This window comes from Pteropus medius, unplaced genomic scaffold (genome assembly GCF_902729225.1).
Source record: "Pteropus medius unplaced genomic scaffold, Ma_sr-lr_union100, whole genome shotgun sequence".
NCBI classification, from domain to species: domain Eukaryota; kingdom Metazoa; phylum Chordata; class Mammalia; order Chiroptera; family Pteropodidae; genus Pteropus; species Pteropus medius.
Window position 1 is genome coordinate 12096153 of NW_024354500.1, and position 24327 is coordinate 12120479.

General features: G+C 36.8%; 1 protein-coding gene across 3 annotated transcripts in view; it reads left to right on the top strand.

The window, feature by feature from the left end:
• UBE3D (ubiquitin protein ligase E3D) overlaps nt 1–21867 on the top strand; it is a 129919-nt gene extending 108052 nt beyond the window's left edge. For all 3 annotated transcript variants that reach the window (XM_039852990.1, XM_039852992.1, XM_039852991.1), the window contains one exon: nt 21320–21867. Coding sequence is in view for 1 of the 3 variants with exons in the window: in XM_039852991.1 (XP_039708925.1) it covers nt 21320–21340 (21 nt within the window). In the remaining 2 variants the exon portion in view is untranslated. The remainder of the gene's footprint in view (nt 1–21319) is intronic.
• Nucleotides 21868–24327: the final 2460 nt, after the last annotated feature.

Consider the following 24327-nt stretch of genomic DNA (forward strand, 5'->3'; position numbering starts at 1 on the left):
CCCAGGAAGAGTGTGGCTTTCCTGGGATGGGTGAGCGAATGTTGAGGCTCGCTGGCAAACCTAGGCTGAGTCACCTTCAGCCAGCACCAGGCCCTGCTCCACTCCCACACTGCTTTGTCACCTAAAACGGCCTGTGCACTGAACTGTTTAAACCTTGCTCTGAGGTCAAAATTTAATTCCTTCAGGAATTTTTCGAGTAGTCCAGGTGTGAGTTATATAAGTAGATGAAGGGAAGAAAGGAAGAGTTTGCTTGACAGTTGTTGAGATGACTTCCCTTACACCACCCATCTTTTCCCCAATTATTTTTTGATATTCTATAAGTCAAGTTTTTGTTTTAAAAAAAAGTTTTTGTTCTATTTTTCCTCCCCACTTAGGTGGAACAAGGTGGCTAGCGTTGTTGGAGTTGGCTAGTTACCTTTCCCTGAGTCAGGCTCTGATAATACTGACAACAGGCTTTGGTTAACTAGTTTCCCCGGAGGGCAAGTCTTGTTTGGAAGAACAAAGTGCTCTGGCATATTTCAAAATGGTTCCTTTCCCCCTCCCTCTGCCAGAAGCAGAAGGGGATTTTTCTCCCATATCTGCTGTGAGACCCGGGTAGAGCCCCTAAAGTTAAGTTGTGGAGTCCATTTTGACTGGGTCCCCCTGCAGTTTGTAACTCAGACTTGTCCACACTGAGGCTCCAGCAATCCCTCAATTACAGTTTAGGGTTTCCGCCCCAGCACCAGTTCCTGCAGGGGTTTCTGCTCCTAAGTCGCTGCTCCAGTAAGCCCAGCCGTGACTCCCTGTATTGTCTCTCTGGTCTTGGTTTGCCCCGTGTCTTCCTCTCTCTTATGGATCCAAGAAGAATTGATTTTTCAGTCTTCAGCTTACTTGTTAGGATGGAGTGACAACTTCCAAGCTCTTTACCTGTGGAACCCCAAACCAGAAGTTCTCCTAATATTTTTTATTCCAATAAACATTAATTGAGCATGATTTGTATAATGAAATGCACTTATTAAGCAATTGAACTCATACAACTGAAATATAATTTTTAAAAATCTGTTTCAATTATACTTTGAGAAGAAGAGAGGGGTCATAGAATTGTTTTTCTTTTTCTTCCTTTTGGTAATAATTAAATTCAGTAAAATGTGCAAAATTAATAGTTCATTTTGATGAGTTTTGACAATTGTATGTACACTAGATTTCTCAGCCTTAGCACTAGTGACATTTTGGACTAGATAACCCTTTGCTGTAGGTAGCTGTTCTGTTTATCCCTGGTCTCTAAGCATCGGATGCCAGCAGCATCTGCCTAGTCATGACAGTCAACACTGTCTCCAGCCATTGCCAGTTGTCCCCTAGGAAGCAAAATCACCCCTGGTTGAGAACCATTGATATACATACACCCATGTAACCACCACAAAAAAGGAAGATATAGCTCATATCCATTCCACCAAAGTTCCCTTTAGTCCTTTTCATTAATCCCTGAAAGCACTAATTTTTGTCACCACAGATCCATTTTGTCTATATTTGGACTTTGTATAAATTAAATCATACAATGTGTACTCTATTTTTATCTGGTCTCTCACTTAACATGATGTGTTTGCAGTTTATCCATGTTATTGCATTTATCAATGATTTATTCTTTTTTATTGAAGAATAGTGTTCCATTGTATGAATATACCACAATTTGCTAATACATTCAACTGTTAATGGATACTTGGGTTGTTTCTGGTTTAGGGCTATTTGGCGTAAGGCTGCTATAAATATTCTGGTAAAGTCTTTTTGTGGACATGTTTTTATTTCTCTCAGTAAATATCTAGGAATGGAATTGCTGGGTTGTAGGGTATATATATATGTTTAACTTTTAATATACTGCCAAACACTCTGCCAAGTGGTTATGCCATTTTACAGGCCCCCACACACAATTCTGTATGAGCGTGGCTATTGTTCCACATCACCAGCAGCAACATCACCATTTGGTGTTATCAGCCTTTTTTATTTGAGCTACTCTGGTAGGTATCTCATTACGATTTTTGTTTACATTTCTGTGATGACGAAGGATACTGAGCACCTTTTCAGGTGATTTTTGGTCACTCACCTTCTTCTGTAACGTGTCTAAGTCCTTGTATGGTTGATTCATAAGAGTTCTCATTATATCTATACTCCCCTACATCCCAATTACAGGGTCAAGTTTTACAGGAACCTGCTGCTCTTCCTCAGGGACTAAGAAACCTTTTGCCATCTGAATAAATGTCTAAACTGTCAAAACTGCTATGAAACATGCCCTTCTGTTGTTTGTTTCCTTCTCTATTTCCAAACATACTGTGAGGTTATAGCATATTTTCCTTTACTGAGGTCAGAAATACTCCTAATTAGCCAGACAAGTACAGAAAACTACTTTTATGTGGCATATCCTTTCAGTGCCCACAGGCTCTACACAGGGATGGGCCCTACCTCTTCCTCCCACAGCTTTGACAAACAAATTAACGAAGAGACCTGTCCCACAAAAGGCAGTGAGTCACCTTTATAATTCCATGCCCAAGGGAATTTCACAGTGAGTCTTTTCCTGGAAGCATTTTTCTTTTACTCATACAGAAATGTCTTTACCTAGTTAAAAAAAAATTAAGTTTTCTGTTTACAAAGATTTCTTTTTTCCATCAAAGTTTGGATAACAGAAACTGAAAATAGTGTTTGCAAATATAAGAATGTGGATAGATGGCTTAGTGTAAAATATCACCTGCTACTTGAAACATAACTCCAAGCCCAGAGGCTAATGACAGGATTATGTAGGGGGTCTCTGAAGGTCCGTGAGGGGTAGTACTCCTAGAGGTTCAAACCTGCACATTCTTGCTTACTAACATAATCCACAGATAAGGCCTGTAGACACTCTTGAGAAATGTTTTCTATTTTCCATTGATTTAGGGGTAAAAATTTCTTTGAAAAGGAAAAATATATATTTTTTAAATTTCCCCAAATTTCCTTGAGCTCTTCATCTTTCTAAAGTGAATGAGAAATGAATGAAGGAGAGTGGGCCCAGATGGGGTTCCTCAGTACAAGAAATGTGGACAACCAAGAGCCAGTATGAAATAAGCACATGAGATCTCATTTCTTTTCTCAGTAACCCTAGGTTTATAACCATTATTAGTGTGACGCTAATAGACAGACGTGGAGAGAAAAATGTCAGGGCAGCTTACCTCAGTGGGATGCTGACTGTTTCATTCTGACAAACCTATACGGAAACCGAGCAAGATCGGGCTCCTCACTCAAGTCCAGTGATCCCCAGCAGCCATCTCTTCCTGTTCAGACTTCTGCCAGTTAACCCATGACATCAACAATCTGCAGTGCACTTGACTGTCTTTTGCTTGTTTTTAACTTATGAAAAATTTCAAATGTTAACATTTTCTCTAATAAAGAGAATAGTAGGCCTTATATTTAAATATTCCGACTGGAATAGTTCTGAGAGCACAGCAGACTCGATGGAATACTTGTTGTGTTCACAGCCTTTTAGCGATTTAGGTGTGTTAAAAACATCTAAAACAATATGAGTTTCAAAATGTTCTGCACTCCCCAAAACATCGTGTACTTTTTCTCATGGCATTACAACTTGGAAAAGTTATAGTCTTTACTCTCATCAGATCAAAATATGTTTCTGCGTCTCCTCTCAGAAATTCTCTAATCCTGAAGAAATTATTTCACATTTTGCTGTGGAGGACCCCTGGATATTTAATGTCAATTGTGCACCACACCAGTCATGAATTTCCAACCCCATTTAGGCAGGTGGAGGGAGGCTTTTGACCGAGTTAGCGTTCCCAGACATGAATGCGGGGTGTGGAGGAGTGCCTATCTGTGGCCAGTCCTAGACACTGCTGTATCTGATACAGTCCTTGGCCAACCGGAGGAAGAGGGAAACCCATGTCACAGATGAAGACACTGAAGAAAGAACAAAGGCCAGGCAATCTGACCGTGTTGTCTCTAGTAAAGACACATGTTCTTTCTCCTAAGCCAAGCTGCCTCTTTCAGCGATGTGATGTGCCAGCTCTGACTTGCATTGGAGTGTGCAGGTTCTTCAGCCCATCAGCGATGCCAGCTCATAGAACTTGCTTGTCTGTGGAAAGGTGGCAATATCCTGGCCTCATAGTGAACTAACTATAGGCCATGGTGAACTATAGGCCAGCTTCCTTTAAAATCTGTTAATTGCCATAAAACTATAGGCGTTTAAAATCTGTTAATTGCCATAAAACTATAGGCGTTTTATGGCAATTAACAGATTTTAAAGGAAGCTGGTATTTCCCAACAAAAGATAGTTGAGCTTTGGTCATTTCTAAGTAGTCGATGTTCCAGTAGCTAGAACAGTCCTGTCCACATGGTGGTACACTAATGACCGAGGGGCTGTAGTCGTACTTACATCCATCAATGCATTTGCACTGTTTTACAGAGTATCCAGATGAATAATCAGTCAGACTCCTCTTTCTAGCTAATGTTATGATACAAGTTGTATATACTTAGGCAGAGCCTAATCACTGTAAATTAGGCCAGTTTCTTGTACGAGAGTCATTCCAGATTCAGAGCTGAATTTCAAAGCAGTGGATTATGTCAGTAAGCAAGGATGTGCTGGTTTGAACCTCTAAGAGTGCTACCCCTCACAGACCTTCAGAGACCCCCTACACAATCCTGTCATTAGCCTCTGGGCTTAGAGTTATGTTTCGAGTAGCAGGTGATATTTTACACTAAGCTGTCTGTCCATATTCTTATATTTGCAAATAGTATAGGTTTGCAGTTTTCTCTTAGATTCAGTGTACTGCAATTTTAGTACCTGATCCTGGTAGATGTTATTGTTACTTAGGGTAGTGTAAGCAAAAGGAAACCTTATTTAAGCCTCGATATTTTATGCATATAAGCCATTTGTGCTTCTTTCTTTAAAAATAATTAAACAAGAATTCATTCATGAACAGCTGACAAAGGAAAAAGATGCATCTGTAGCAATATTTAAAATACATAAAACATTTAGTTATAGTATTAATAATAGGCTTTTCTATTTGTTGAGGGTCTCGGCTGTCCTGCGGCCTGCTGAGCCATTTATGTCCTTTATCAGGAATCCCCACAACCACTGCGGGGAGAAAGCTGAGGCCGTGAGTGGTCATTCAGGCTGTAAGCATCAGGAAGGGGATTCAGTCTCAGCTTTCCTTTAGTCCAGAGCCTGGATCTTTGCCCTCCCAGGGCCTGTAGCTGTGTAACAGAGGCCTTCACGTACTAATCTGTTTTTACTTCTTTCTCTTCCATATACTCTATCTCCAATTTACCAGTCTTTCCATATCAATTAGAGTTCACCTTTCTGCAACTTCCTGATATCAACCTGATTTGTTCTGGCTTCTCATGGAGCTTAGAGGGTGGGTATAAACTTACCACTTTGAACAGTGAGAGCCCTTGATCACAGCATGCTGTTTTCTAGTCTCAAACTCTAAGCTGTTCTTGACTTAGAGAAACTCAATGAGCAATTCTGTATAAAAGAGCCCCTCGTCGCTTAAAGTGAAAAAGCCAAGGATCCTGTTTAAACATCACATAACATTGCTCTCTTCATTGTGTTCCCCTCTGTCAATACAAGCGTTCATTTTCATTTTATTTTGTCTTTTTAAATCCTCATAAGTCAGTCGGTATCCCTCCTTTAAAATAAATAGATTAATGCAGTTTTATGATCCCTGTTTATTTCCCACAACTCCAAATAACAAGCTTAAGAAATAAATGGTGTTTATTTAAAAATGGATATATAAGCTAGTTTTCCTTTGAAGATTTGCATGTTTTTAAATATTGTATTTTCAAAGTAACTCCTAAATAATAATGGCTAAGGAAAATAAGTGTTTAGTTACAGTTTGATACCTTTCTTGCCAATTCTTAACTGTTTTTTGATTATTCCAAGTCATAATCTTTTTTACTGAACCGACTGAACTATTCCAGTATAATTCATCTTACTTTCTAAACTTATGGACAGAAATTCCTTTCTGAGATTTCAGGCCTATTTCTCATCTATCCTGTTGGTTCTCTTCATTTGCCAGAGCTTTCTCTCCTAATCAAGAAATTATTTTCTCTTTAGAGGAAGGGCTTTAATTTGCCATTCTATCCTCTCTCCTTCTTCCATCTAATCCAAAAGAAGTAATCTTTCTTCTTAAAAAACAGAATGCCTACATCATTCCAACTGCTACTAAATCTGGCTGCAAATTGGAATAGTATGGATTCTCTCTTCAACTACAGTTACTATAGTAATTATCTCTCACCATAATTAGATAGAAGGAAGTTTTATGATGGAGTGAACACTAGGCCCAGAAACAAACTGTTGCAAACTCAGCCTTGTTTTACTATCTTATAGCAAGGAGCAAAATTTCCTTGACTTCTCTGAACCTCAGTTCCTTATTTATAATTTGGGGACTATTAAATATAATTTTTAATTCAAGTGGATTTTGTAAGGATTTAGTGAAATGAAACCATGCCTGACACTTAATTTCTTCACTTCATAAAAAACATATTAACATTTACTAAAGAGCTTATACAAACTATCAAAAAAAAATTAAACCTCCTGTTGGTAGGTGAAGAAAAAGGAGGTGAATTCACAATTAATCAATTCATAAGAAAAACGATTACTAAACAAACATTTTATAGAATGTTTAAACTCATAGCAGTTAAATTCGAAAAGCATTGAGATGTCATTTTTCTTTTATGTAATTAGGACGATTTTTAAAAGAAAGACCTAATGCTGGTGCCATTGCCAGCTGGTACAGCTTATTGGAAAAAAATGCATCAAATTATAATGACATCCATATCTTTAAATCTAATAAGTCTATTTCTGGGTTATTGTGATCTTAACAAGCCTGGGAACAACTTATATTTGTAATGGATTAAGTTATGATGAACTAGTTTACAGCTTTTAAAATAAGAATAAAGATTTATTGAGCAGCACATAAAAATGTTTATGATATAAAAATATGTAGATATAATTAATATGAAAAAAATACATTGTAAAACTGTGACAGTAGACCCAAGTAATAATTATGTTAGGATATTATAACATTGTTTTTCTTTTTTTCCTGTTTCCTCAAATATTGTAAAAGTAAAATTAATTTTAAGACTAAAATTAGAGTTTTAGTCTAATGTATTCAGTGTGAAAAAAATACTGAGTACCTATGATGTGTCTAGAAAATTTGCTGTGGCATTTTTGGTGTTAAAAAATTCCAGAGTCTTTCCTTATTTACTCCAGGGCAATAAAAAGGCAAAAAAGTATGCTTAGTGGACTATTTAGAATAAGTACTTCATATACAACCTAAGATTTAAGATGCTATTGTGTGTAACTTAAGTTAATGCCAGGCTGTCAGCCCAACCTGTGTTGAGTATAATGGTGTTCTGTGTCACTATAGCCATCTGCTTCAGGACTCATTGCAAAATCGACTTCCCAGCTTACTTAGGTCATTCCACTGAGGAAAATGGAGTCTCAGTGATATACTGACCGGAATTTCAATATAAGCAAAACTTTAAGGCATCTCAGAGTGATGTCAGAAGCATGGTGGAGTGAGAGATGTCCCCAGATCTCTCCCCTTGAAATAACAATAAACTGAACACCTAAAACTCAACAAATAACACCCAACCTACACACAAGCATGTATGAGCGAATGATCTGTGCATAAGAGCTGCCAGAGGTCAGAACTGTGGGAGTTGGGCAGTAGACTGGGAGGAACAAAGAAGCTGCCTCTTGCAGCTGGAGCTCCCTGTAGGAGGTGCCAGAAGTGAGAAATTGTAACGGGTTCCCTGCACAGCTGTACCTGAGAGATCTGTGAGCTCCACGCAGCAGCAGAGCCCAGGAATCAAGGCAGAAAGCAAAATGGGGATGGCAGAGAAGCAGCAGCTGATTCTTACCAGCCGCAGTTGCAAAATGCCAGGCTGATCCACAACCCCCATCCTCCAACGCAGAGGGCACCCCACCTCCATATCCTCCAAGACAAATACCGTGGAGCCCCAGGGGAATGCTACTGAAACTGTCGCTAATACTGACAGACTGAGACAGGGTAGCAATCGTGATTGAATATTTCTAAGAAAAAAAAGGCATTATTAAGGCTTTATATAAAGCAGGGATCCAAGAGGCCTAGACGCCACCTACTGGAAACCAGAAGAAAAACACCTAGCAACAGGCTAAAGAGAGACCTTTATATAATAAATCTATTGTGGGCGGCAGGGGGGGCGCCAGAATACACTTCCAGATGGAGAAATAGTCCATTAAACACCATGAACAACCAAGATGACAAGGCAGCTGAGAAAGAAAGAGAAAAATCTCCAGAAAATAAGCTTAAAGACATAGAAACATGCAACCTAAATGACAGAGAATTCAGATTTGTACCTCTGAAAAACTCAGTGAGATCCAAAATAATTCATATCAACAATTCCAGGACTTGAAAAAAATAACTAGATCAGCAGAATGAGTTTTTTAGCAAGGAAATTGAAACCCTAAGAAAGAACCAAATAGAACTTCTAGAGATGAAGAGCAGACAAAAAGAGATGAAGAATGAAATAGCAAGCTTGGGAAATAGAGTTTACCAAATGGAGGAAAGGATCAATGATATTGAAGATAGAAATCTAGAAATAAATCAAAAGGAAGAAGAAAGAGACCAAAGAATGAAAAATAATGAAAAAGAAATACAAGAACTAGCTGATACCAACAGGAAAGGAAACATAAGGATAATGGGTATTCAAAAAGGAGAGGAAAAGAAGCAGGGATCAGAAAGCATTTTCAGACAAATAGTTTATGAGAATTTCACAAATCTAAGGAATGAACTGAAGCTTGGAATTAAAGAAGTCAACAGAACACCCAATTATCTCAACCCAAAAAGGCCTCTTCCAAGACACATTAAAATTATCAAAAATTTATGATGAAGAAAGAATTCTCAGGGCAGCCAGGGAAAAGAAGACAGTAATCTATAAAGGAAACCCATTAGATTATCATCAGACTTCTGAGAACAAACTTTAATAGCCAGAAAGGAGTGGAATCAAATATTCAAACTATTAAATGAAAAGAACTACCGGCCAAGAATAATATATCCAGCAAAGTTCTCCTTTAGATGTGAAGGAGAAATAAAGACCTTTCCAGACATACAAAAATTGAGGGAATTTTCACCTATGAAGCCCGCATTACAGGAAATACTGAAAGGGGTCAGCTCACATAAAACAAAATAACAAAAAAAATACATAACTACGAGTAAGGTGACTAGCAGGCAGATAGAAGCGGAGTAGTGCAACCCATATTAAGAACAGGGTATTATAAGCTTAAACAATAAGAAGAGATTTGCTATTGCAAGATAGTAATGAATGCTCAGCATACATAGGGACAAATTAAGACAACAATAAAAGAAAAAGGGAGGATTCAAAGATCCAGTTTCACAAAGGGGCATGTGCAGAAGAAAATAGACCACCGTTTGTATATAACTATTCTTATTCATAATGGTAACCACACACTAAAGATTCAGAACTGAAGTACATAATATAAAACAAGAAATACCAGAGGGAAAAATCCACAAAACCCACCTAAAATAAAAATTAAAATTAAAATAAAAAAACCAAAAAAAACAAAAACAGAAACACAAGGACAAGGAAACAATGGAAAAACTGACGTACCAGAAAGCAAAAGATAAAATGGCTATAGGAAAACCTCATATTTCAATAACCACCCTAAATGTGAATAGACTGAACTCACCAATAAAAAGGCATGGAGTTGCAAACTGGATCAAAAAACAAAACCTAACCATGTGTTGCCTCCAGGAGACACAGCTCAGCTCCAAAGACAAATACAGACTCAAAGTGAAAGGATGGAAAATGATGTTTCAGACAAATGGCATTCAGAGAAACACATGAGTAGCAATACTAATATCGGATGAAATAGACTTCAAAATAAAAAAGGTAAAGATACTGAGGGACGCTTCATAATGATAAAGGGAATAGTACACTAAGAAGACACAGCACTAATAAATACTATTCTCCCAATCAGGGAGCCCCAAAATACATAGAGCAATTACTAACAGAACTAAAGGGAGAAACAGACCAAAACACTATCATAGTAGGGGACTTAAATACCCCACTGTTGAATATGGACAGATCATCCAAACAGAAAATCAATAAGGAAATAAGATCTTTAAATGACACTTTAGTCCAACTGGACATAATTGACACTTACAGAGCCTTCCATCCCCAAACAGCTGCTTATACATTCTTACTCTTCTCTAGTGCACATGGAACATTCTCAAGGATCAACCACATACTGGGACACAGAGATAGCCTCAACAAATATAAGAGGACTGAAATCATACCAATCATATTCTCTGATCATAATGCTTTGAAGCTGGAGATCAACTGTATAAAGAAAGCAGGAAGAATCACAAATACATGGAGATTAAACAACATGCTACTAAAGAATAACTGGGTCAGAGAAGAAATAAAAAAGAGAGATCAAAAGATACATAGAAACGAATGATAATGATAGTACAACATATTAAAACTTTGGGGACATGACAAAAGCAGTAATAAGAGGAAAGTTCATATCATTGCAGGTCTATCTCAAAAAACAAGAACAAGCCCAAATAAACAACCTAACACTTCATCTTAAAAAACTAGAAAAAGAACAAATGAAGCCTAAAATCAGCAGAAGGAAAGAAATAATCAAAATTAGAGCAAAGTTAAATGAAATTGAAATTTAAAAAAATAGAAAAAATAAATGCAACAAAGAGCTGGTTCTTTGAGAAGGTTAATAAAATTGACAAACCCCCGGCTAGACTCACTAAAGAAAAAACAGAAAGGACAGAAGTAAACAAAATCAGAGATGAAAGAGGAGAAATTACAACAGACACTGCAGAAATACAAAGAATCATACAAGAATACTATGAAAAAGTATATAGCACCAAATTTAATAACCTAGAAGAAACAGACAAGTACTTAGAAATATACAAACAACCTTTCTAGACTGAATCAAGAACTGGAAAATCTAAATAGACTGATCAGCAGTATGGAAATTGAAACAATCATCACAAACCTACCAAAAAGTAAAAGTCCAGGACCAGATAGCTTCACCAGTGAATTCTACCAAACAATCAAAAAAAATTTAATACCTCTTCTCCTCAAACTCTTCCAGAAAATCGAAGAGGAGGAAATACTTCCTAACTCATTTTATGAAGCTAATATTATCTTCATACCAAAACCTGGTAAAGATAACACAAAAAAACTACAGACCAATATCTCACATGAACATAGATGCAGAAATCCTAAATAAGATACTAGCGAACCAAATACAGCAACATATTAAAAAGATTATATACCATAATCAAGTGGGCTTCATCCCAGGGGCACGGAGATGGATCAACATATGCAAATCGATTAATGTGATACACCACATAAACAAATTAAAAAATAAGAATCATGATTATATCAATAGATGCATCCATTTATGATCAAAACACTTAACAAAATTGATATCGAAGGAAAGTACCTTAAAATAATACAGGCCGTATGCAGTAAAACCTCAGCCAATATTATACTTAATGGTGAAAAACTAAAAACCTTCCCTCTAAGATCAGGAACAAGACGAGGCTGACCACTATCACCACTGTTATTCACTATAACATTGGAGGTCCTAGCAAGTGCAATCAGGCTAGAGAAAGATATAAAAGGCATCCAAATAGGATATGGAGAAATCAAATTGTCTCTATTTTGACATGATTCTCTATCTAGAAAACCCTAAAGACTCTACAAGAACACTACTAGAAACAATAAACAAATACAGAAAAAATTCTGGATTCAAATTCAATGTTCAAAAATCCATAGCATTCCTATACTCGAATAATGAAGTGTCAGAAAAAGAAGTGGAAAAAACAATTCCTTTTGCAATTACAACAAAAAGAATAAAATAGCTAGGAATAAATCTAACAAAACATATGAAAGACCTATATAATGAAAACTATAAGACTCTTAAAAAAAATTGAAGAAGCTACAAAGAAATAGAAAGATATTCCACGTTCTTGGATTGGAAGAATCAACATAGAAAAAACGACCTTATTACCTAAAGCATTATACAGATTTAATGCAATCTTCATCAAAATCTCATGGGCACTTTTTAAAGAAATAGAACGAAAAATCATCAGATTTGTATGGAAGCAAAAAAGACCCCAAATCGCCAAAGCCATTCTGAGAAAAAAGAACGAGGCCAGAGGCATCATTCTGCTTGACTTCAGGTTATAATACAAAGCAACAGCAATCAAAACGGCATGGTATTGCCAGTAAAACAGACCCACAGACCAGTGGAACAGAATCAAGAGTCCAGAAGTAAACCCATGTTTTTACAGGCAAATAATTTTTTACAAAGGAGCCAAAAATACAGTGGAGAAAGGAAAGCCTCTTCAATAAATGGTGCTAGGAAAGCTGGAAAACCACCTGCAAAAGAATGAAACTGAAGTGTTGTCTATCACCACACAAAATTAACTCAAAATGGGTTAAGGACCTGAATATAAGATCTGAGACAAAATGCATAGAAGAAAACATAGGATCTAAACTCCTGGACCTTGGACTTAAAGATTTTATGAATTCGACCTCAAAGACAAGGGAAGTAGAAGCAAAAATAAATGAATAGGACTGCATAAAACTAAAAAACTTCTGCACAGCAAGGGAAACTGTCAACAAGGTAAAGAGACAACCATCCGAATGGGAAAATATATTTGCAAGCAATGCCTGCAATAAGGGCCTAATATCCAAAATACACAAAGAACTTATACAACTCAATAAAAACAAATAACAAATAATCCAATTAAAAAATAGGCAGAGGACCTGAACAGACACTTCTCTCAAGAAGACATACAAATGGCCGACAAACATATGAAAGGATGCCCAACATCACTATCAGGGAAATGCAAGTCAAAACCACAATGAGATACCATCTCACACCTATTAGAATAGCTGTTATCAACAGGGCAAGTAATAACAAATGTTGGAGATGATGTGGAGAAAAAGGAACCCTCATACGTTGCTGGTGGGACTGCAGATTGGTACAGCCACTATGGAAGACAGTATGGAGGTTCCTCAAAAAACTAAGAATTGATCTACCATATGATCCAGCAATCCCTCCACTGGGTATTTACCCCTAAGACTTGAAAACATATCCGAAAAGATATTTAGACACCGATGTCCATAGCAGCATTATTCACAATGGCCAGGACATGGAAGCAACCGAAGTGTCCTATGATAGATGTTTGGATAAAGAAGATGTGGTACATATATATAATAGAATATTACTCATCTATAAGAAGAGATGAAATACTGACATTTGCGACAACATGGATTGAATTTGAGATAATCATGCTAAGCAAAATAAGCCAGACATAAAAAGCTGAAAACCATATGATATCACTCATAGGTGGAATATAAAACTAAAAGCAACAAATGAACAGGACAAACAAACAGAGACTCATGGACATGGACAATAGACTAGTGGTTACCAGAGGGTGGGGGGTGGAGGAGGAGAGGGGAGGTAGACGGGGTAAAGGGGGTCAAATATGTGGTGACAGAAATCTAACTGTGGGTGGTGAACATACAATGTAAAATATATATAACTTACTGTTGAATTGTACACTGGAAACACTGGACTTCATTAACCAATGCCACCATAATTAAAAAAATAAAAAATATTTTAAAATAAATAAAGTATCTCAAAACTACATCTAGAGGTAACTAGATTGAAATAAGCTAGACGAGATCATTTGCCAAATATTACAGCATGATTTTTTTAGTTGGAATTTTTATTGAAATAGTTGTAGATTCACTTATAGTTGCGAGAAATAATATGAAAGATCCCTTGTACACTTTGCCTAGTTCCCCCCAGATTGCAGAACTGTATTGCAATATCACAGTCAGAGTATTGACATGGTACAGTCCCCTCCCATCTTGTTCAGATATCCTGGTTTTACTTGGACTCATTCATGTGTATGTGTGTGTGTGAGTGTATGAAGTTCTATACAATTGCATCACCTCTGTATGTGATTCTTCCATCACAGTAAAGACACTGAACAGTTCCATCATAAAGATCTCTCCAGTTGCCCTTTTATAATCACACCATCTCTGTCCTCCTCACAATCCCTAACCCCTGGTAACCACTATTTGTGAAATAGTGTCCTTTCAAAAATGTTATATAAATGGAATTATACAGTATGTAACCTTTTGAGCTTGGCTTTTTTAACTCAGTCTAATTCCCTGAAGTTTCTTCCAAGTTGTTGCATCTATCAACAGTTCTCTGCTTAGTGTTGCTGAGTAGTACTCCATGGTATGGATAGGCTGATTTCACTTTTTGACTATTAAAATAATGCTGCCGTGAACATTTGTGTATAGGTATTTCTGTAAACAAAGTTTTCATTTATCTGGGATACATGTACAAGACTGCAATTGCTGAATCATGTAGTAATTACATGTCTAGTTTTAAAAGAAGCTGCCAAATTGTTTTCTAGAATGTCTATACCATTTTATATTCTCCCAAGCAATCTGTAGGAGATTTTGTTTCTTTGCCAGCTTTTGATGCCATCATGGTAGCCTTATTTTTAAGTCAAATTTGTGACAGTTTACTACAATTAATCAAGTAATTTTGCTAAAGAGATACATACGAGATAACTAGATTTAGAAAAGAAAACCACATCAGGTCATATAAGAAGTTGTCTCCACTCCACACACAAAAAGTCATTCACTTAACCTCTTATAGACTAACTCTGCATAGCAGGTCAGTTTGAGATATTTGGCCCCTTCAGTCTCTACATAACTAACAAAAAGTACCTAGCTCTCCTTTTGTAGATTTTAGGTCCAATGTCCTTTATCAATATCAAGAAATGGGGCTGGACTTAATATGCTTCTTTCTGGACCAGTGTCTTCACTTTGTACTGGTTTAGAAATGAAATCACTGGATTAGGAGTTAGAAGGCCTATATTTGAGTGTCTGTTCTCATTATCTGTGTCAATGTAAATAAGTTAACTTCTCTAAGTTTGCTCGGCTATATAAAATGGTTGGACTAAACCAATGGCTCTCACATTCTAGCATGCAGAAGAATCACCTAGAGGATCTATTAAGGCACCAGTTGCTGGGCTCCAACCCTAGAGTTTCTGATTGAGCAGGTCTACAGCAGGGCACATGAATTCACCTAACAAATTACCAGGTGATGCCAGTGAAATAGCCTGAAAAAAAAAAAAAATTCGCTTGGTTGAATAAGTTATACATTTGTCCTTTTTTTTTTCTTAATTGATACAGATATATAATGGGCTATAATGCAGCCATTAGAAATATCATAGAAGAATATTTTCATGGGAAGATTACCACAGTATATTTTTAGGTCAATAAGAAGCTGTGTATTACAAAACAGCATCTATAGAAATTTTCAGTTATATATAGAAAACAAAAGTCTGCAAAGATATATTCAAAATGTTAATAATTGTTATCACTGAGTAATGGAGTTACAAAATTTTTATTTTTAATTTTTGTGCTTTTCTGTGTTTTCTGATTTTGTCTATAATTAATATATTAATCAGTTATTAAAAAAATATAGAAAATGATACAAATCTTGATTTCTCTAAGTTTTAATAATTGCAGTAAAGAACTTGCTGAATACTAAGCAACAGAAGTAAATCTGTTCAGGTATGAGATAAAATTGTCCAGGACCTTTTACAGAGGTATCTATAACCCTCCTTAGCCCTTTCCCTAAAAAGTGTGGTTGATCACCTTTTCTAATCTTCTTGCTTGACAGAGTTCTGCACTCATGCACTGAATAGTCCTGGCCCCAGGACTTATTGCTACTTACAGCATCTCATTGCTACTTATGTAATGTTTTCATGGCACTTTCTCACTGTTAACTAAGTAGGATCCACAGCCATAACCTCACAAGCTTGTCCCTTCTCCATCCTTGACAGTGAGACAGAAAGTCTTTTATCTGGATGAAGCAAGTTTCTTCCTTGGTTATGTCTCTGTTAGAAAAGATATTAATATTTACAACTAAAATAGGAATTTTAAAAATATCACTAAAATAAATCTGTTTAGATGACAGGAACCACTCCTCTGCTATGGAAAGCTATTTGTTCCCCCTGTGGGTTCATGCCCCCTCCCGGAATGTCTAATTGCACTGATATTCTAAATGTATTGTCTTCTTCAACATCCATGCTTCTCAGCCTTAAGAAAGATAGATAAGAGTGAACATAGCTTCCTTGAAATAGTATTATTAAAATGGTCTTGCTACTAAATATTTCTATTGATACTGTAGAAAATTAATTCTTCATTTCTGAACTCTAGTAACCATTTCTGAATAAACTTGTGATTTTCAAAACACCACTTTCACCCAGAGTTCCCTTCTGCCGAGTTCTCTCTTGCAGACATTCCATAGAAATTAGAAATTATAAGAACATTTTGATTTATGAATCGTAGAGTATTTATTGTTGTAGCATTGTTTATAGTATACATTTTAACACCCACTCATATTGATATCATAAAATTATTTTCTTTAACAAATATGTTTTGTTCTAGAAGCAGTATATTTTTAAGTAACACCTAAAGACTATTGTCATATAAACATTTGCCCCATGGGCTTGTGATCATTAGCAAAGATACTGGATTTGCTTTCTATAACTGGGACTTTCAGTGATTGCATCAGAACTGCTTGTTCACTAGTGTTACAACAGCACCATCCAATGCCAGAATTACTTTCCATAATCCATTTATTCTAAAAGAAGTGATATGAAGCTTATGTTTAGAACTTACTTGCTTTGTTGAAGAATAGGATCAAGACCCAGTAGCTGTTGCATTTGTCCAAGTTTTCAGCCCCATCTAGAGATGAAGAAGCATCAGTCCTCTCCTTTTTCTCCCACACACACATCTCTCTTCTGATACTTCACATACTGCTGACTTTTAACCTAGATGTCCACTAGCAAACATAGCTGTGCTTAGCTTAACTGGTTCCCACGTAAATGAAAATCAATAAGCTTTTTATTTATATTTAAATTATCATAGTACATACATGGCTTAAAGAAAATACAAGGTAAAGGTTTAAATTAATTTACAGTCAGCCATTTTTTCCCCCTACTTTCTAAAGGCTCTTAGAGAATTTGTGCAGATACTCTGGAGTTGGAAGGCTACACTACTAGTCCCTTAGTCTAGTGTTTCTGTCCACAGTTAAATATACACATAATTGTTGTCATTTTAGAGGGATAGAACCTTATTCCTCACTGTATGTTCTCACATCTTTTGTTCCATCCTTCCTGTTTGCTATTAATTCATTTAGCAAGCCAGAATCTTTTAGTGTGTGGGGGGAGCCAAGGGGAGAGTTGATATACCACTCTGTGCCATCAGGTTTTTATTGCTGCTCCTTGCCAACACAATATTCATTATAGTAATAATTACCTTTTGCAGGGTACTGCCTCAGAAATCTCATTTTCTTTTGTAACTCAAGAATAGTCTTTTTTTCTCTCAGCAGGTGTAAGGCATCATCTTAAACTTATGGCATATTATTAGAATCATCTCATTACTTGACTGTGTCCCCACTTGTGTGTTAGTTAGCACCATGAAAGTGTTCTCAGTGACTGGACAGTCACTAGCATTATAGAAGGTACTTAACAATTGAATGAACTGAGTGACTGAAGCCAGCTAGTCGGCTTAGAGAGACGAATATCTTATACTATTTATCCAAATCAGACGTTGAGTCCGGGTATCATCAACATGGGCCTGATCAATGCCGAATTAATAAATTGGTAAAAATTGCTTAATCTCAGTGTTGTTTAGGATGTCAAATATGTTTAATAAATGCTTGAAAAAGTCATTTCCTTTTTATATTTATTTTACTTTCATTTTTTAATTTTATATTTATTTTTATATTCATGATATTTTTATATCTATATTATCTATTTTATTTTGTATATGAAGTTTGATCCTAGAAACTGGAGTTTATATCATAAACTATTTTCCATGCCATAACAGCATCCTATTTCAGAACCTAACTTTGAACATGAGCCGTACATGTGCATATTTAAGGCATAGTTTTATATATTTTTTTAAGTCTACAATACCCTTCAAAAGGAACATTTGTGTATGGCTATACAACTTATTCTAAAGAATTTTTTTCTAAAGTTTGAAATTATTATGAAACTCACATTTTTCCAGTATTTTACAGTTTTATCTGTCTTGTTTAGCATGCCCTAAAGCAGTTACATAGCTCTTTTTTAATATGCTAATTTTATCTTGTGCAGCCTGCCTTGACAGCATATCTTTTTATTGACTGAAATTCCAAATCTGGGTTGAGGACTAGAATTTAATAATATAAATGTGTTAACTAACATAAAACAACATTAAAAAGTGTTTACCATTATGCAGATATATTGAAACATTATAAACTTAGCATTCGGTCCAGTATTACATCGACCTGGCCCTGTTTGTTGTGGTTTAAGAAGATTGTGTTTAGATGGTGACTCAAAACAGAGACATTATTTTTAGATGTCTTCACTTTTTCTCCCGCTTTCCACTCCCAAGTGTCCAGATTCAGGTGCACAGAAAACAGAGGGTCAAACCTAAAAGCCAACATGAAAGAGTCCTGTCTTCCCTAGTTTTTAATAATTATTTATTCTTTTCTATCTATATATTCCAGTAATGTAACAATGAAGCCTGAAACTGTAGCTGAAAAGCTTTAAAACTTTACTTTTGGGAATAAAACTAAACAGATGAAATACAGAGATATTTCTAAGTGTAGTGGAACAAAATAAAATTATCCTCTCTCAAAATAAATGGCAGTTAGGGAAAGCAGTTTTTCCTGTCATGGGTAAAAGCTAGGGAACAAAAAATCAGCATTTGAAATGTTAACTCAGTGTTTTAAATAAAAAGAATCTAAAATGCATGTACATTATCTATTCCCAAGGATGATTGCAGATTCTTGTTATTAAGTCCTGCAAAAAATACATAATGAACTTGGCAGGTGGAACTATAAAAACTAGAGACGAAAAAAGACATATTAGGTCAAATTTTAAAGTTTTCTTTTTTGCGGGGCTCCATTGCATTACTTAATCAGCTCAGTCTCTTATTTGTTCTCCATCTGGAGTCTATACTCATAGGCATGCAAAAGAAACGAAATCTTTGATATTTGAAGTGATAGTGAAGATTAAAAGTCCCTAAACCTCTGCAATTTTATTTCATTCATCTATAAAGTTATAGTGGGAAAAGCATGAGTTAGGAATCAGTTTCTTTCTAAGCCCATCATTGACACTTCATAGTTTTTGTATCCTGAGCAAGTCACTTAATTTTTCTGAGCTTCTGTTTCTTCATTTGTAAAGCAAAATTTGAAATGCCTGTTTTATCTGAATCATGGACTCTGCTGAGGATGAAAGGCGTCAAAATAGGCTTAATATACTATAAAGTGTTTTACAAGTTTTAGGTAGGTCCATTTAAATTTCCCATTTTGCATCTGAGGAAAGGCTGAGAGAGGCTAACAAGCTTGTTGTTGAAGGTCACACAACTAGTAAGTAAGAGATCTCATTCTAAAATCCAAGTCTAAATTTCAGTGTTTTTTAACATTGGCACTATTGATGTTGGGGGTGATCATTCTTTCAGGGTAGAAGGGGAGCTGTCCTGTGCATTATTGAATGTTTAGCAGCGTCCCTAGCCTCTACCATGTAGGTGCCAATAGCACCTCCCAAGTTGTGACAACCAAAAATATCTCCAGACCTTGCCAAATGTCACCTGGCAGGCAGAATCACCCCAAGTTGAGAACCATTGATCTATATGATTCCAGAGCTAAAGCTCTTAACCATTTTTACAGTGACATTCATCGGTGTCGTTGTGATTCTGAGTAGTTCCTGGTTGGAATACTTTATAACCTAGCAATTTTCAGAATTAAAAAAGAGATAACTGGGGTTTTCATCTATTATCTTTCTGTTTCTGAATGTTAGCAGTGACATTGTAGTCTTTGTAAGGTCCCTGTAAACAGAAGCTATCACTTGACAGGGAACACTCTCAACAGTGAGCCAGATGTCAGACTCAACAACCCCTAAAATCCCTTCCCCTGTAATTCTTTGATCATTTTCTAATGGCCCTGCTGGTCTCTCTTCAACAGTCCCATCTCATCTGAAATGTTTATGGGTTTCTGATATCTGTTATGTGAGAGGCCAAGGGGAGATACATCTATTTGCATAACCATTATCTCATTTAATCTTCACAATAAGCCCTTGAGGTTTGTACCAATCATCCATGTTTACATTTTGTTTCGGGATCTTAACCCTTCTTTGCCTGTTCCTTCAACTTTGGTGTTCTCATTGCTGAACTTGATGTAGAAACTCAGCAGGAAGTTGATATGGAAACTCAGCAGGTGCCTTTTTTAACCAGCACTGTATGTAGAGTAACATCCTTTTGAATTACTCAACATAAAGCAGATGCTTTCTGCCCTGCGTGACTCTTTATTCCCCCTCAACAGAGTTTGTTAAATACATGCCTCCTTTGGCTGCATTTGGGAACTTACGAACCAACTGTCCAAGAGTAGAATGTGTTTACTTCTGTTGCTCACTCTTTCCCCCTCAAAAGGCCTAGAATGACCTTCTCAACCCTCCCACACTTTCCCATTTTTATCTCTAATCTGCATCCCGCTGTCTTCCGGATATTGGCGCAGTCCTCAATTTATTACCACCTCTGAACTAAAACTTTCTAAACATTTATGACTGACTTTTATTATGTTTGATTCTCTGTTATTTAAAACTATTAGGAAATTAGATGAATTTATTCTGGGCCTTATTAAATCATCTTGGTTTGAACCAAGGGTTGTATGAATTAAAATTTTTTAAAACACTGAGTTTTAAAATTAATTGCTGCTGACAAGCACAATAAACATAATTGAGTGTGATAAAAAACATTGGCATGACCTGAGAAGAGGCTGCTATAATTACCAATAGTGGGGAGGAGCTGGAATTGCCCAGGAATCTTCAGGACACAGAATTCTGCTTGTAGAAGGCCCAAATGGCTGTTTGAGCCATTGGGAAAGAGAACTAGATTACTTCACAGCAATACAACTTTAGTGCCAATTAAAACTTTTATTTATTTATTTTTTTTCAAAGTGCATGTGAATCATTTTCATTACGCTCTATGTTTTCTTTTAAAAGGACTGATTGGCTCCTACTGTAAAATGGCAATGTCTGGCTGGACTAAGAGTCATTTTTCTTTTTGGATCCGTGTGCGTTCTTATTAACCAGACTTACCTGATTCTGATTTGATGTGCATTCAGCCATTTCATCATGTTATGTAAGTAAAGCATTGTGGGTTCTTCTTCCTTTTCCAGGTGGCCTTTTTGAAGATGTAACTGTGGAGGCCGAAGCATTCCTCTCCACAGCATGGTGCTTACCGGAGGCTGGCAGTTGGCCCAGTGGGCAGTGATTACAGAGACTAAAACCAGAGCTACAGAATGAGAGCACTGCTTTGAAGTTTTGAGTTTACTTGCTTACATATATTCTCTAGGAGAAGAGTTAACTTTAAAACTTTGAAAAACCAAGGCTGTGAAGAAAGTCACAGTAGCAACTTGAAATAAGTATAGAAGTTACATCTCTATTTCCCACAGAGAGGAATATTTAAATATGTGCTGTGTCAGCACCACCTGGAAGGATATTAGCTAGTGGAGACCCATCTGTCCTGTGTGGAATGCAGTGAGGGACTTCCGTTGGTGGAATTGAATGTTAACTGCTGTATATCCTAGGAAATAAACTCTCAAAGAACTCGGTTTTGTTTAAAACAAATTCTTTAAAAGAAAAGATAGAATTTTGTATACCTTATTCAGAGCAGATATTTGTTGAATGATTGATTATCAAATTAAAGGGTTTCCATTTACGCAAACCTGCGTGTGTTCCTTTTGTTCTTTATTTCTTTACCAGATACTCTTGTAAATCAATCAGTATACCTCACTGGCATCTTGTTACAGAGTTGTGGTAATCCTTATGTGCCAAAACTGGTGATGAGGAAACCACTGAATGAGAACGATGGAGCTAGAGGGAACCCTACAGAGCATAGACCAGCTCCTGATTTTACAGAGAAAGTTTGAGACGCCTGTAATCACACAGTAGGAGTAAAGCTGAGACTGGAGCCAGGTAGGTCCTCCTTTCCCACTCTGCATTCAGAAGGAAGGTCTCTGGGTTTGCAGCTATATTTGCTGTCAATCAAGCCTAATGGTGTTAATCCTAGCCTACAGAGCACCAGTACCTCTGTATTCAAAAAAAATCCCTTCGTTTCCTGCCCCCTATTTTCTAACTTAACACAGGTGTCACTGGCATTGTGACTTGGTGCACATTTGATGATTTCTTGTAGTTTAACCAAGACACATGTCCTACTGTTAAGTGGCTAGTCAGGCATGAGCAACAGGAGAACAAAGGAATAGAGGCCCAGACTAGAGACCACCCAAAGACCACCCTATCGGCAGTTAAAGAATCCCTCCTGCATCTCCGGAGGCAAAGGACAGGAGGGCCATAATCTTAACTGGTTTAATCCAGCCACTGACACCTGTGTAGAAGGTATTACCCTAATCTGCCCACAGTCTAAGCCTCATTATACTGTCATTATAATACTATGTTTATACCTGGAAGTTCATGAATCTAATTATAGCATACAGAATTCTAACACTAGGCAAAGTGATATACAGCAGCCAAGTGTAAATCAAAATGACCTCTCGTGTCAATCACCTAGGAATGCCTTTGGAACCACCCATCGTGACATTCCCACTTCTGGGGGGTTAGAGCTCTCTTCGCTAAAACCATGTTCCTCCTTGGACTATGGTTTGTATTTTTAAAATATGCTTTTAATAAATCTTTTCTAAAACTCATTGACCTGTGATTCTTCACTGCGTCATTGAGGAAGAACAGAGGAAAAATGCTAATTACACTTCTGCGCCATTATCCCCACCCCTGCCATTGAGGTGACACCGAAGTTCAAATCGCCCCCCAATGGTAACACTACCAGCAAGGCAGTGGTGTAGCACTCATTTCTGCAACTGGTGGACTGACATAGGAATAAAACCCATCTGTTTAATCCTGCAGAGTCATTTTATTAACCACAGTTTGAAACATTGAAGTTCTTAGTATTATGTCCGAGACTCACAGCCATAAAGGAGAATTAGTTTGGCTACACTTAAGCTACTAAGTTCCCAAACGCCATGATGACTTTTCATGCTTTAGATTTCTGTAGGTTTAGAGCAGGGTTTCTCAGCCTCAGCTCTATTTACATTTTGGGCCAATAATTATTTATTGTGAGAGACTGTCCTGTGCTGTTGGTGGAAAAAATCTTTTACCCTACACCCTCCTAGGTTCAAAGGCTGTGGCTTGCAAATCAAACTGATAAAAGACAGTAACAGGAAAAAAAAAAAAGTTAAATTACATATATCCACACAGGAGTTTCAAAAAGAAATAAGACTAAGAAATGGCCAGATGATTGAGGTTTATATACTATCTTAAGCAAAGGAAAAAGAGGTTTGGGCTTCTGGACTGAGAGAGACAAGTTATAAGAGAGTAAGGGGAGGAAATGTGTGGTTAATGAGGGTTGTCTTGTTATGCAGATAACAGTGTCTCCGGATGACAAGAGCTGTCTCTAGGAATAGCTCTCTCTTCCTGGTACAGAGAAATCTTTACAAATGGAAATTTCCTTTATAAAAGAGGAAATTTATACTTTATTTTTAGGCTGTTAAGGGAAGATAAAAAGCTTTTCTTGCCTCTACTGGTTCTCAATTGTCTTTAGCTTAAAATAATTCTTATACCAAAGTAACATATTTTGGGGTGACATTCTGGTCCCCTTCAGTGCATTAGAAGATGTTTAGCAACAACCCACCAAATGCCAGTAGCAACCTCCCAAATTGTAACAACCAATAATGTCTGCAGAAATTTTCCTAATTGCAAAATCGAGCCCAGTTGAGAACACTGCTATAGTAGATGTGTCTGAGAAACAAGATTTGGTGAGTGATGGGTTCAGAGAAGGCTGCCCCTCAAAATGCCTTTTTGTCATATTGATTATTTTGAATTAATTACTTAAGAAACAGCCAGTGCAAGATAGACACTCTGACTCTCCTTTCTCCCCCTGAAATAAATCTCCCCTGTGAAAGGTACTCTCTCTGTACCTTACCTAAGGAAGTAGATACATCCTTATTACCAGCGATAATGCATTCTGGGCTGAAGAGCCTGCATAAACAAACCTTATTACTTCTTTTCTAATTTACCACCCTAAACCCAACTCCTTTGTCTTGTCACTTCTTCACAAATACATTATTTCTTTGTCTAAAAGGTATAAAAGCTACCTGCTTTGGTCACGTCTTTG